This window comes from Ptychodera flava, chromosome 4, assembly GCF_041260155.1.
Source record: "Ptychodera flava strain L36383 chromosome 4, AS_Pfla_20210202, whole genome shotgun sequence".
Taxonomy (NCBI): Eukaryota; Metazoa; Hemichordata; class Enteropneusta; family Ptychoderidae; genus Ptychodera; species Ptychodera flava.
The window spans coordinates 3,721,127-3,735,078 of record NC_091931.1 but is presented as its reverse complement, the minus strand read 5'-3'; the positions used below and the strand labels follow the sequence as shown (position 1 = coordinate 3,735,078).

Below are 13,952 nucleotides of genomic sequence, written 5' to 3'. Positions count from 1 at the left end.
ACTAACTCTGATTACATGTACATCAAAATGATAAATGGTACATATAAAGTGGAGAGTTTTATAAAAGGTACTTAACAGTGTGAAATGATGTAAACAAATGTGACCTCTGTTATAAATACAATTTTTAATTACTGTGGTTTGTAGTTTTTGGACCATGTTTCAACAAGAAGTGTAAAGTTCACAACAAGTGCTGAATATCTGATTAAAGGCTACTTTGTGGGAAGTCGGAGAGTAAGGTCCTCTGGTATCCATGGTACACCATTTCCACAGACAGCTATGACAACAATGTGAGTAACAGCTACCAGTACCGGTATGTTTCACAGCTCAGTAATGTACCCACTTATAGTGTGTAAGGCTGTGTTCAAAAATAATGATTAAGGGGTGTCTAGAGGCATTGGGGTGGGAGAGAGGGAAGAGGATTTGAAAGTTTTGACATCTTTTGGGGGTAGTAGAGGGGGATTTGAATGATTTGCACTTGGAACAGGGGAAGGATAAAAAAATATTGTGATTCCCTACTTCTTTACATTTTCAGATTCCACAGTTTGGTAGGTATAAATTCAATAAAAACATGGCTATGTCATCCAATCGCTCACTGACAAATGTTAACGATAATTAAACAAATTCTGGAATCATTTATGGCACTTCATGAAAACTTATTTTCATAGGAAAAACAACAAATAGACTTTGTAATGTCAGGAGACAGAAGCTGCAACTGTTGATATCTTCCAACCTTTGTTTTGTGCGTAAACCAGCTTCATGTTTAACTCCCTATATAGCATGTATTGAAACACCAATTTTAACAACTGAATTACTGAGTCCAGGCTAGTGCTGAGTGTATATGATATCAACTGTTGACAAGCCAAATACTTTTTCTTATGGAGTAAACCAAGCAATTGTTGATACACAAAATTCAGGTAAATATCAACAAAAATTGCAGTTATACTGTCCTATCCACATGTTACCAATGAAAATATACATTTTGTTCAGGTTCTGTTCAACAAGGTGAACACATAGACATTTATAAAACTTGGTTGTGAGTAGATTTCTGGAAGAACATGTAATTGTCCACAGAGATTAACCAGGAAATGAATGATCAGTAGTGTGGTTTTTCTCTCCACATTTTCATTGTGTGTATCAACATCATTTTCTAGTACTTTAACTTTTGTTAAATCATGTTGAACTGTTTAATCTTGTTGAAGGGCCAGCAATGCTAACTTTTGATGATATTTTCATTTATTTTTGTTTTGTATATCAATTGCAACTTCTTATTCTACTCCCCAAAGAATGTTGAAACACACACTTAGCTGGTCAACCTAACATCTATATATCTAAAATACATTGTTATTGTTTATATTTGAATTCTTAGTCTAGACCAGAAGTTATTTTCAACAATAACAATGTAGTTTACACCTGTACTAGCAAAGTTGACAAGCTGAAAACTGTGTATATCAGCATGCCTTGGAAAGTAGAACAAGGAATTATGATTGACATTCAAAACAAAAATAGTGAAAAAATAATATCAAAAGTTAGAATTACTAGCCCTTTAACATAGCTTGAGTATGAATATGCAGCAGTAATGTAATACTGAAATGTCAAATTATGGCTTAACTGAAATGTAACTGCCATCAATATAAATGTACATAACACTTATGCAGGCAGTGTTGGTTGGCCAAATACTGAATATTTCAACATATTATGGTATGTGTAAAATTAGATTGGCGTAACAAAGAACAAAAATACTGAAAAAAAAGCACTGAGCACAACAGTTAAGTTTTTGTTGGCTTAATAAATGCTTGGCCATATGATAGGGGGGATTTGAATATTTTTCATCATGTAGACAGCTTTTGAAATATTTTTGAGGATATTGAGGGGATATAAAATGAATTGAGATTTCAATGCAATCCCCAACAAACCTCGTCCCAAACAGTATATGTGAATGCAGCCTAATTGATTGATAATTTTACTTCTGGTATTATTACATGCCTCATATATCGAACGGTATTGCCCTCGGGCACATAGTCCCATGTTTGGGCTATAATATATAATATTGTACATGCAGTTTTCTTTTGTTATTACTGATTTCTTTTTTATTTCCTGAAATGATACAAGGAAATTTTTATTGCAGTGAGTTGATAATTGTTTCAGTTAGCAGTATGTGTTAATAGTTTAACAGAAGATTTGCGATGAGCCTGAGATGTCTGCAGCTAGTCGTTTGTATGGTTTTCCTTGCAGAGCTGGTATGGCCTCTGCACATGCCAAGCTGAGTTTGAGGGACCAGGTTACAGATGACGATGCTGTGATGGCTGTCATGATGTATGAAGAGTCAATCACTGCTAGATATGGTCAGTTTTCAAACTCATTTATCAATTTATCCACCGTACCATTTCAATACACTGTAACAATTATTAGTCTGATTGTTAGCATAGCTCATGTATTCATTTTAGAGATGTTACATGGCTATGGATATAAAGTCCCCCTGCAGGAATATCAGCTGTATATTTGGAAATTTGTTTAAGATAGCCTATCTTGGTTTGATACTACCTTTTAAATTACTTTGGACATTGAGAGAACATTAGCAAGAAAATATTCAATGATCTTAACCCAGGTAGTTAGTAATGAAACAAAGTTAGTAAACAGCATTTGATCAATGTATAGAGTGCTTGAGTTTATATTTGCATATTCCTGAATTATTCTTTCATTTTTCTTTTGACATGCAGGATATTCAGTATTAAGTGTACAGCCGACACCTCATTTCAGGGACAATAACCTTTCAATGTATATTGGCAAAGAGGTGAGCAAAGTCAGATTACTTTATCACCACACACATCACATTACCTTTGACAACAGAATGATCACTCTTTTACAGAGCCATTACATAAGTTATGCAGCCATACATTTATCTCCTTTAATCTGGTAATCATTTATTTATATCTTATACTAAATAGATTAAAAAAATTATATGGTAATAATAATCAAAGAGGGATGAAGCCACCTTATTGCTTTCAATCATCAGACTAGATAGTCCAAAGGGACAGCTCAGTCTTTGGTCAGAGGTAGGAATGTCATTAGGTTTTCAAAGTGTGTTTTTGTTTACTTAAAGGGCCAGTAATGCAAACTTTTGATGAGTTTTCACTAATTTTGTTTTTAATGTCAACTATAATTTCTTGTTCTACTCCCCAAAGCATGTTGAAATACATGTAGTGTTCAGATTGTTACGTCAACCTGTACATGTACAGACTGCATTATTATTGTTGACGAGTGAATTCTTGTGCAGACTAGAATTCAAGTGTAAACAATAATAGTGCACTTTACACATATAGACACTATGTTGACAAGCTAAATAGTTAAAGTGTTTCAAGATTCTTTGGGAGTAGAACAAGAACTTGCAATTGACATACAAAATAAAAATAATGAAAAATCATTAAAAGTTAAAGTTACTTGTCCTTTACATGTAAAGCTACGGTATGTGCAAGTTTAAACAGAAGATGGCTTCCTGACAGGATATGAAACCCTCCCCTATCAAGTCTAGCCAAAAACTTGAAAAAACATTATCATTTACCCAAGTTCACTCTTATTCAATTTATTCTTGGTGTATTTATTCAACCTCCAATTTAAATTTTGTCAATTTCCTGGATTGTGAGTCACCTTCACTGGAATCACTACAAAGTCATATTTCTAAAGGCACTGTGGAAGTGTGGTAATTTGATATTCTAACTTTAACATATTCTCCCAAATGCCTTGGGAACAGGTCCACAATTACCATTGATAACAATGGCTTTGGGCTAAACCATGGAAATGAAAGCATTAAAGAAATATTTACTCACATTTTTTTTTTGCTATGTGTAATATATCTAGCTTTCTGTAGAGGCCTTTGCTAAAATTTTATGAAATTAAACTTAAAATTGGTGCTTGTAAACTTTTGAAGATGTATTCTGTTTTTCTTTAGAGCCTTTCTAAGGTACCTGCATGCCCAATAGCTACCAAATATGGCATGTAGGTTTTTTGGCTTGTATGATAACCTGGTGAAACTTGCAAATGTGAACTTTTTGGTCAGGAGCTATGTATCAACTACTTAGTGTTTTCAGCTGAGCTACATCTGCCGCTACGTTGCATGTTGTTGGAAAATAATTATTAGTACTCATGATGCAAGCTTTAGAGAAAATTAAGTAGCATGAACAATTAAGGACAGTACTTTCATCAATAATGGTTTGTCAATTCAAAAAATACGGCCATTTAAATATGACTCTCCCTAAACTTTCATTTGTGGTTGATGGGTGGACAAGCAGAGTCAAAGTTTTTGATCTAGAAAGTTCAAATTATTGTGTTATAGTAAGACAGTAACCATCAAGACAATAATACAGAACAGAATGAAACATGTTAGTTTCCACTTCAAAACTGTAAAACAATGAAAACAACAAGCCAATGCACAACAACTGACATGTACCAGAACATAAACTGACTTTTAACTTTCTATATTTATTTACAGAATGACCTCAGAATGCAGCAATTCAAAGTTCAGCTGATTCGTTTTTGTTCTTCACATGCTAGTGAACTTGTATGTGGACTTTCTGAAGAATAAAGTGACCTTTGCTGGGATGTGTTCACAACACATCCTAACTAGCTAGTTATTGTCAACAACATATCCATGAAACCTTTAACTGTCCCAGCATGCCCTTTAATAACCATGCCATCTTATGCATATTCTTTCAGTACTGTGGAATCTTGAATGAATAATGAAGATAAACTCTTTCTAAACAGTCCAGCGATCTTGAATATGGCCATTATTCAATTTGAGAAAACCCTAAGAATTTTTAATACAATTTTAATGTACATATGTAGCCTTACCAACAATGACAGCAGTCCCTGATGTTACAAATGTCTAACACTGGTAACAGTAATGAATAGTCTGGCCAAGGCGTGAATGAAAAACTCAACAACACTAAAAAATGTGTCAAAAAGCTCTTCATTTGTCAACAAATGTACATTGCTATTTCAAATTTGATACCATTTCATCTACACTACCCCCTCAAAAAACAATTCACTTTCACTCTGTAGTATTGTTTACAGTTTCTGTATATTAAGGTAGTATGCATCTTGAAACTGAAAGACTTACAGTTTTGTCAAATACCCCGAAAGGAACATCAGATCATTTCCTTTCAGAGTCAAGAATAAAAATCTGGGGTCACCTTGCAAAATTCAGTCCAAGAAAAACAAATTACCCGGTATTTATACCATCACTTGAAATTCAAAATGGCCACCACCCCTGTGTTAACTCTATGGTGAAAAATAAAATGTGAAATTTTCACAAAAATAGCCCCCACAAATGTTAACCATAAAAGTATTGTAAAAATTTGAGAGACAGAATATCTTTCCCAGAGGTGCATTCTTCCATGAAGTCTACACAGTAAAGTTTGTACTTGGTAGACAAAAATAAAAGTTTTTTTTGATGTTTTATTGCTGTGACTCGATGACTTTCACACCCTAAAGTAACGCATAATTTGTAATCCCCAAATTCAACTTGTCAAGTCAGACATGTGTGTAGAGTACCAGTACTCATGTCATTGAGGAATAAAGGGTATCAATTCATTGTGATCAGTACTGTACAATTCATAGTTGACCTGTTTAAGTGCATCATTAGTCATCAAGTGCAGTAAAATTACAATGTCACAAGAATACTAAACAGCATATGGTTACAGAAAGAATCCATTTATATCAAAATTTGAAATTACATTTCATAAAATGATTTGCCAAATTTATGAACTGAAATGATTTAGCAAACTTTATAGAGTAATATATTATCTCTCCAAGCTTTATATTGCATATTTAAAGAGTAAGATTTTTATTAGTTGGTATATTTCTGAAGTTTGATTAAATATACTACGATGATATTTACAACTTTTATTCTGTGTCTATGTATTTTTTGTGTGTATGTGTGCTACTGACACAAAAGCCGAGGCTTAGTAGTGTACTAACACAATATAGCCATTTTACAAAGGGCATCTTTGTTTTGGAAAGACTATCCTTAAAGCATTGCAATTTGGACAGTAAACTTCTAGAATTTTGCACTACTGCAACATGACATGAAAGCAAAGGGGTACATTTGTATGTATGTGATGAAAATTTTACGATTTTCTATGGGTCAGTGTACACTATGTGGTCTCAGATTGTCTGTGCTTGTGAATGGACAAACTTGCTTTTATCACAAACCACACTAATACCATGGTTAGAAATTTAACAATCAAGGAAATAAATCCATTGAGAATGTTCAAATGTACATTTACAACTGAGCTGAAACTAATGTTGCCAAAAACAATTACTGACAGTTTGAAAGTATATCACTTCCGGTAAAATTTGAAAGCGGGATTTAGTTCAACTTAAATTACACCATTATCCACTCCATAGTTCAGAGACCTGTTGTTATTTTGGGAAAAGTTGATAGTATGTAAAGTGGGAACACATTGTAACATGCATTGACTTGGAACCATTGAACTATCAAACCTTGCATGTGTAGATGTGATCAATATATCTGCATTCATACCACCAGCTTTTTTCTTGATTTCAACATTAAAATCATATATTTGATGACTACATGTTCAATAACAAATCTAAAAGGTAACAAGCAGAGCATGATGCAAGGTTATCTCAAAATGCATATTACAACAGCAAGTATTTACTATTTGATGTCAGTGACAAACTTTGTACTTTTCTGTTGATGCCTTTAAAATATTTAAGATTGAAACTACCCGTAAATTTGTATTGTAGTGTTGTGGAATGAAAATGATATATCTTGGTACCAATTGGTATTGCCAGGTATTGCCTGATCTCTTTCTAATTGTCTCATTCTTTATGAAAATCATCTTCAAACCTTAAGTGAAATTTCTTTAAATTACACTAACAGTGATTGGGATGGATAAATAACAATGTCTCTTTTATGGAGGAGACATGAAAAATGTGAAATATGCTGCAGCAATGTACATTTTCAATTGATACGATGGAGTTTTCATTGAAATGCATTTGTTATAGCACAACTTGATTTCACGTCAAAACCAGCTTCCAAGAAGTTGTTAATCATTAGTACAAATTAGTACAACCAGCCAAGGAATGAGTAATTCAACATTTGTGTTTACCAGCCAACAAGAGGAAACTGTCTAGGATTAGGGGTGATGAAGGTGGATCTTTTCCATCAAACTTGACATTCAGTTCCATCCTTTTGGAATATTCCCCACAATGTGTACTCACAAAGCGTTCATCCTTGGCACACCACATTACCTTAACAGTCATATCATGAAACAACTTACCTAGAATTACTTCAGATATTGACTTGCAGCAAAGGACATTCTAGCATTTGCTAGTTGGCTACGATATGTAGAGTTTAGCCATTGCTCCCAGACCAACAATGTAATGAGATGTTTACTCATGAAATAAATATGAAATGTTGCTCTGGTCAACTTTAAATCCTCAATGTAATTTTAGTGAAGTATGAAATTTACAAAACAACGTCAACACTGCCTTGAGTGTTTGTCACATTTTAAAACAAGTATAGACAACAAAAGTGCTATTGATTATTTAGTCATGCACAAAAAGATTTTCATACCATCCTCTCATTTACTTCAAATACTTTTTTATTAGAAAATTTTAAAATCAGCACAAATCTGAAGTTCATATCAAATTCTTTGTACCTACATGTACTGGTAATAAAAGAATTTACTAAAGTAAATACAAGTTGGTGGTTGTAGCAATCATGTGAGAGATATGAAAATGTAAAATATAATAACAGGGATATTGTGTTACTGTGGTTGATAAAGTGCAGTAAACAGTTTTGTCAGTTTTACACAAGGCCTGTAGTGTTTGAATCAAGGAGTCTATGATAGCGCTGTTTGCTGTTAAAAGATTTGTTACTAAAGATTGCTGCAGGCACAGGACTTTGAACACTGCTAGAAATTCAAACAAATTTTGTCATTGTTGCATGTGTGGCTGTTGGTGCAGCTTGAAGTCTGAGTCGTTAATGTCTTTTCCAGCGTTCATTGTAACATGAGCAGTAATTTGTATTTTTGTATTTCTTGCATGCTTGACTTCCAAAAATACTATTCTAAATTGTAAACAAATATTTATTTTGCATATTAATGAGATAACAATGACATCATTTGTGAACAGCACTATTCACATTATAAAATGTGTTAGGGAAATTTCATCTTTTTTGTCTTCCTGTCTATATTTTGAGTCTGCATGTTTCTAGTAAACCAATACAAGATGTAACTTGGAACAAACTCTTACAAAATGAATGATGGGGAAAAATGTAACACAAATTGTTATCATTCCCTACAACTGTACCATCTCTGTACAAGACAAAATCAAGCATGTCCTCTGGGTCAACATGAGAGAAATCTAAGAAAAGAACCATAAGAATAGCTGGGTAAATAAAGACAACTTATTTTCTCACAAGATTGCTCCAACCAGCAGTTTGTTATTAATGACAAAGGTTACTGTTTTCTCTTCCCACTTTTAGGTTTTTCTTTCTTTTTTCCTGAGAACAACCATCCAGTCAGGACCTCTGATACATCTGGTAAATCTTGTTTTGGAGTCAGCATATTCATGGATGATTGCATTTCCTGTAGAAATGAAAAAGATAGTCATTGTACATCATTGTTTTCTGATCCAAACACTGTTATACTCATTAGCTACATTACTATGATGAACATGCAGACTGCATTTTGTTTTCTGCAATTTAACCAGAAAAGTACCAATTCAAATTATGACTCAATAGGCAGGCTCTAGACCAACTTATTGGATCCATAGAATACATTACTGTATCATAAAGAAACTAGAACTATTTCAAAGAAGATGGATATTTAAACAATAAAACACACCAAACGACAGTATACCACAAGATTTTGACCAGTTCACGACATATACGCACGAGTGATAGTGAGTGCATATATGAAGTGAACTGGTCAAAATTGAGTGGTATACTGTTGCTGGGTGTGATTTATTGCTATTACAGTATATCAGAACAGTATATTGAAATACTGGCATTGTCGATTGTTCGTGCGTGTGCCAACCGTGGTATATCGCGAATATACCATGGTTCTTTTCACGTCTCAACCAATCAGATCGCTGCATTTGCGCCATCAATATACTGGTATGATATAATCAGATACAATTGACATTTTTATATGACAGTATATAAAACATGCAGCATGACTGCTGTCATTCTCTATTTCTAAACAAACATCTGAACTCTTGGTTGCATTAAAAGGAACAAAGTTGACATGGCAACAATTTAGGACGATTAAAAGGTAATTTTTCCACTCACTTTTTGTACTTCAGGATCTTGGGTGTTCATCATTTTAGGCAGTACAAACAGCAACAGAAGGGGCAACACCATCATTAAAACCTTAAATCAATAATACAGAAATATTGCAATCAGTAATTTCACATACACTGTAAAATATGTAAGCAATCATACACATCCAGTCAAGTATTTGATTATCAATATCATGTTACTGTACATTGTGCTGTAAGTTTGCCAACTTGGGCAAATAAAAGACTTGACATGGTCATAAAACTATTGCATTTTTTGCCATATATCCATCACAATCAGCAACAATAAGGAAGGCCAAGAAAAACACCAATATTTCACCTTCAGCACCTCTGTCAATAAATTCAATGTTATTGTTTGGGTACTCCATAGTCCCCTGTAAGGGACCGTAGGTCACAAAATGTACATGCTCTAGATGCAAGCCCTGCACAAGCCATCATGCAGTGTGATAGCAACCCATTAATGCAATATCTGCACTCAGGCCTGAGCAAAAGTCAGCAGTCTGAGTATTATTTTCCCAACAACTTTGTGATATTCACGTGAGACAAAAAAGTTCAGTACTATTTTTGATCAGAATGGTTCGGTACACGTCATAGGTATATTCATGTTCATAGAACAGTGTTGCTGACAATCGTTGATGACTTGCATGCAACATGTCACTTTCCAAAAGTTGACATCCAGCAGTGGAGTAAGACCTCTTTGGTAAAAATCTGCACATCTCCCAGGAAATAATCACTGAGTTTAACAGGGTGATTACTTGCTCTAAATATGCTAATTTTCTCAGAGAGATCTACGTTTACTACAAATATTTGATCACATCATTCAGAACTCCATTTATCATATTATGAAATATAGTAACGGTTAAAGATTCTATTTCAATAGTGGAGCAAGGAATACATCATGCAAGTTCAGGGACTTGCATTTACGGCAAGGTCACAGATACACAACTGCTCACTGATGCACTGACACCCCCTCCCCTTTCAGGGGCCATGTTCTATTGCTATATTACTGCTTCATAAACTTTTGTTGACATGAATCAGAATTAACCGTAAGTTGTAATTGAACTCTTGGAATGTCAAAATCTGTGAGGGTAGACACCATTCTTTTCTAATGCTTGTTAGTACTCACCATCTAGGGCCCAAGTCTTCTAATTCAGAATATAAACCCTGGCTTTTGTTTCATGTATTTATATGGCTCAGTGGTATAAATGTGACAAATAGCAGGAGTGAATTTGTACAAAATAATCAAAGCAGGGCGTAAAACTGTTTTATCGTCCTTAAATAAGATGAGATTCGTTTGCTGTGCATGTTTATGTTTATCCTGATCTCCTAACACAGTCCAAGGAAGGAAAGAATACAGAGATGAGAATCTCATCCCAATATTGGTGGCACAAACTACCTGCAGTTTTTGTCACCAAACTGACTTTAAGAACTAAGGTAACCACTGGGTAAAATTTCTGAACAGACAGGTGGACATTAACAAGAAGCTGACAATTTACCGAGAAATCAGTATGAAACTTACCATTGGATTCATGAGGAAATCTGTCACTTTCCACTGCTCTCTCTTTTGAAAATACTTTATTTGACCTTTGGCTTTGAAGCGCAATGGATAATTCATGGATATGACTGATGTAATCTGCAGGAAATTGATTTTTCTTGCCCTTATTTTACCCTTTGATGTGATGTCCACTCTTGCTGGTTCAAATGCATAAGTTGGATTGGATACTTCCACAACATACGACCCTGAAGGCACATTATTGACTGTGAAACTACCATCAGACCTGTCAACAGAAAAAAAATTGAAAAATTCATTTTACAACAAAATTTGATATGAAATGAAGAAGAATGACATTATATAATGTCAAATCAACATATTCTGATATTTAAATTTACCTTCATTGAATCACAGTTTAGATTGGTCTCTTGATGGCCTTGTTCTTAGATCTTTCTGTCAGATCTCTTTTTGAATTCAAGAAAAGTTTTTATAAAGAAAATGATCATCAGTCTGATCAATTACTTCTATATCAAATACACATAAAAAAAACATTTACTGAAAAGAATATTTTTATATTAAAATTTTATGGGTATGCATTATCTTATCAAAACCAATGCATCGGTGATATAAGTGTATACATACAGAAATATCAAAATTGATGACCTTAGGTTTTAAGCTAGTTCAGTCCTAGCTATAGTATTTGTCTATCCTCTAGCTTGAAAATAAAAAGATAATATTTGTCTGTAAGTCTAGCAGTCCCACAGATAAAATTCTAGTCATACGTACTTTCAGACGTACCCTCTTTCTAATTTGAATTTCTTTACAAATGATAAAAGGTTTTGTGAAAAATGATAAGAAAGAATCTGAAGTAGTTTATCACTGTACTAGCAGTTCAGCCCCTTCATCATATCAGAAACTGGAATTACATGCAACATAGCCTGTCACTGAATGCATGTTACTTCAGCATTCCATAGATTCTTGCACAGAGCTTGACCTCTCTTGGTAAAAATACATCTTGAAAGCCCTTTGAGTTCCAGTATATAACTTGTAGCAAGATCTAAAGACTTCCATGGCATTATGCCCCCTCCCGCCTGCCGCTATTTTCAATACAACATAATCGATGGTTGTAATAAATGATAACCTTAAAACCATAAATGTAACAGCTCCCACTGCTACCGTCGAAACTAACTCTAGACTTAAACTCTTTCAATGGTTGTGTTTGATGTCATTGCTGGAAAGGATGACCCATAATTAAATTGATTAGTTTTGGGGGCCTGAAAGAAGTCTAACTCAAATTTTGAGATGAGGGATTATTCATTAACCTTTTCCTGCCAGACAGTAATAACTGTATCACTTCCCCATCAGCCAAGTCAGTAAAAAGCGGTATTGAGCCAAAACATGACGTATTTTCACCCACTTGGTTTGGTATGTTATAGCATCTTTTGTCCAAAAAAATCAACTTTACAGTATTGTTTTCAACAGCCTTCAAATGTATAGTATTATGTTAAAATACATCATATGGAATACGTTGTGTTTCATTAATTTTAACCATCTTGCCCTGGTGGTGAAATATGGACTTGGCAGAAAAAGGGTTATAAATAATGGTGGAAATAATTCACTGAAATCTACATAAGAATGTGTGATTTCTAAGGTAGTGAAACAGGATAAATCTCTTTATTGATGGCACAAGTAATTTTCCTTATTTTCACTTTAATTCAGTCTTTCAGGACCAGCTTCTTTTGAAAACAACAGAGGTAAAATCTGGCTTCTACCCCTATGTTAAAACATAAACAAGTCCTGGATTGTGTGTCACTATGCTAGTATGTGTACTCCACTATGTCATGGTTCTGTACTTAGATCTCACAGACCTTCCAGGTTCTTATATGAAACTTGAAAGCATGTTTCAAGATGCAATGCCTGGTGCATAATATTGTGGCATCCAGCTGGAAAAACAGATTGAGGTATAGTACTATCACCAGAAGCACGGCTCAGGAATCTTGTTTTAGCTCCTATTCAAATGTTTGTGTCCACTCATCTCATCATGACTTGGGCCAAGTAATGCTTCATTAAGGGGCATTTGATGTAATCCTGGAGAATTTGAAGTTCATCAATATCTACTGATCAATTTGCATATAAAAACCTCTGATTAAAATCAGATGTAGCAGTGACAACTTTTCCAGATTCACTTGTTCAATGCTGTTCTTGTTCTGTTGCTGATGTTGCTATCACCTGGTGAGAACAGCAAATTTACAGGCAAAGATGGAAAGGTAACCAACCTCTACATTTGATTTTCATAAGATTGCGTATCACCAATGAGATGGGGTAACATAGCCCTGTGTACAGTGCTGCGTGTTCCAGGCGTTATATGGCCTCCCACCACAGGCCCTCGCCGAGAACGCACAGCACAGTATTCAGGGCTATGGGTTGCTGCGGATCTGTAGCCCTACCACTCCCTTGCTGGTTGTGTTGGGGGAGTGGGTGAGTGGGTGAGTCCACTCCCCCAACACAGTGTGTTACCTCCATTTAGCATGGCATTATGGTAAGTGTTACCTCTATGGGCAATGTGAAGCGCTTTCCATTTACACCAATCTTTACTCTTGCCCATAAGTCGAGTCTTGTGTAGATTTCTGAGCTGTTGTCATAAGGTATGCCGGTACTGTAGTTCATTTCAGGATTAGTTGGGTCGATCAATGGCTCATGCCAATGGAGCTTTCGAAGTAGCACAACCAGTGCTACTACTATACCGTGGCGGTAAAAGGTGTACGTACATACATATGGGTTGGGGTAGGTCGTGATGTAATCCTGAAATGGACATTTTCAAATATGAGCCCGGTTCACATTTCCTAATGTGCGAAGGAAAAGACTTACTTCAGAAATCCTATGTACTGCCCTCCATCAACAAGAATCCTCGTGCCGGGAAGCCATTCTTGAGCTTTGGCTCCAGAGACGCTAACTCTGCCCTCTATTTTATATGTTTCTTCAGATTGTGGCTCATCTTCGGCAAATATCAGGTTTATATTTAAACCACACAACAATAAAACCAGCCTAGGTAACATTTTCCACAGATATATTCGTTTAAAGTTCTAGGCGGTCTCAAATTTTCAAGAAAAGATGATAGTACAATATCACACAGCAGTCC

The 13,952-nt window shown here is 34.9% G+C and overlaps 2 protein-coding genes across 3 annotated transcripts; one reads left to right on the top strand and one right to left on the bottom strand.

The window, feature by feature from the left end:
• Window positions 1-128: 128 nt before the first annotated feature.
• On the top strand, window positions 129-4,610 carry LOC139130706 (minichromosome maintenance domain-containing protein 2-like). 2 transcript variants are annotated; one of them, XM_070696463.1, is made up of 4 exons: window positions 129-287; window positions 2,233-2,342; window positions 2,718-2,791; window positions 4,487-4,610. In XM_070696463.1, the coding sequence occupies exons 1-4, from the start codon at window positions 277-279 to the stop codon at window positions 4,577-4,579; spliced, it is 288 nt and encodes a 95-aa protein (XP_070552564.1). In that variant the 5' UTR covers window positions 129-276; the 3' UTR covers window positions 4,580-4,610. The 2 variants fall into 2 exon arrangements, with proteins under 2 accessions (XP_070552564.1, XP_070552563.1); XM_070696462.1 differs by lacking the exon at window positions 129-287 and having other exon boundaries at window positions 2,173-2,342.
• A 2,991-nt stretch (window positions 4,611-7,601) lies between these two features.
• On the bottom strand, window positions 7,602-13,869 carry LOC139130705 (endoplasmic reticulum membrane protein complex subunit 7-like). The gene is made up of 4 exons (XM_070696460.1): window positions 13,682-13,869; window positions 10,841-11,099; window positions 9,314-9,394; window positions 7,602-8,609 (listed from the first exon to the last, which is right to left on the bottom strand). Exons 1-4 carry the CDS (start codon window positions 13,867-13,869, stop codon window positions 8,481-8,483), a joined length of 657 nt encoding a protein of 218 aa, XP_070552561.1. The 3' UTR covers window positions 7,602-8,480.
• Window positions 13,870-13,952: the final 83 nt, after the last annotated feature.

What these genes read in the sequence shown, in the direction of transcription:
- LOC139130706 (XM_070696462.1), top strand. Translation starts at nt 2,195, where the DNA reads ATGTCTGCAGCTAGTCGTTTGTATGGTTTTCCTTGCAGAGCTGGTATG. An exon ending in GTCAATCACTGCTAGATATG is followed by an intron (nt 2,343 to 2,717) that starts GTCAGTTTTCAA and finishes TTTGACATGCAG; the next exon opens with GATATTCAGTATTAAGTGTA. An exon ending in CAATGTATATTGGCAAAGAG is followed by an intron (nt 2,792 to 4,486) that starts GTGAGCAAAGTC and finishes ATTTATTTACAG; the next exon opens with AATGACCTCAGAATGCAGCA.
- LOC139130705 (XM_070696460.1), bottom strand. Translation starts at nt 13,869, where the DNA reads ATGTTACCTAGGCTGGTTTTATTGTTGTGTGGTTTAAATATAAACCTG. An exon ending in CAGTACATAGGATTTCTGAA is followed by an intron (nt 11,100 to 13,681) that starts GTAAGTCTTTTC and finishes TTCTGTTGACAG; the next exon opens with GTCTGATGGTAGTTTCACAG. An exon ending in AAGATCCTGAAGTACAAAAA is followed by an intron (nt 8,610 to 9,313) that starts GTGAGTGGAAAA and finishes TCATTTCTACAG; the next exon opens with GAAATGCAATCATCCATGAA.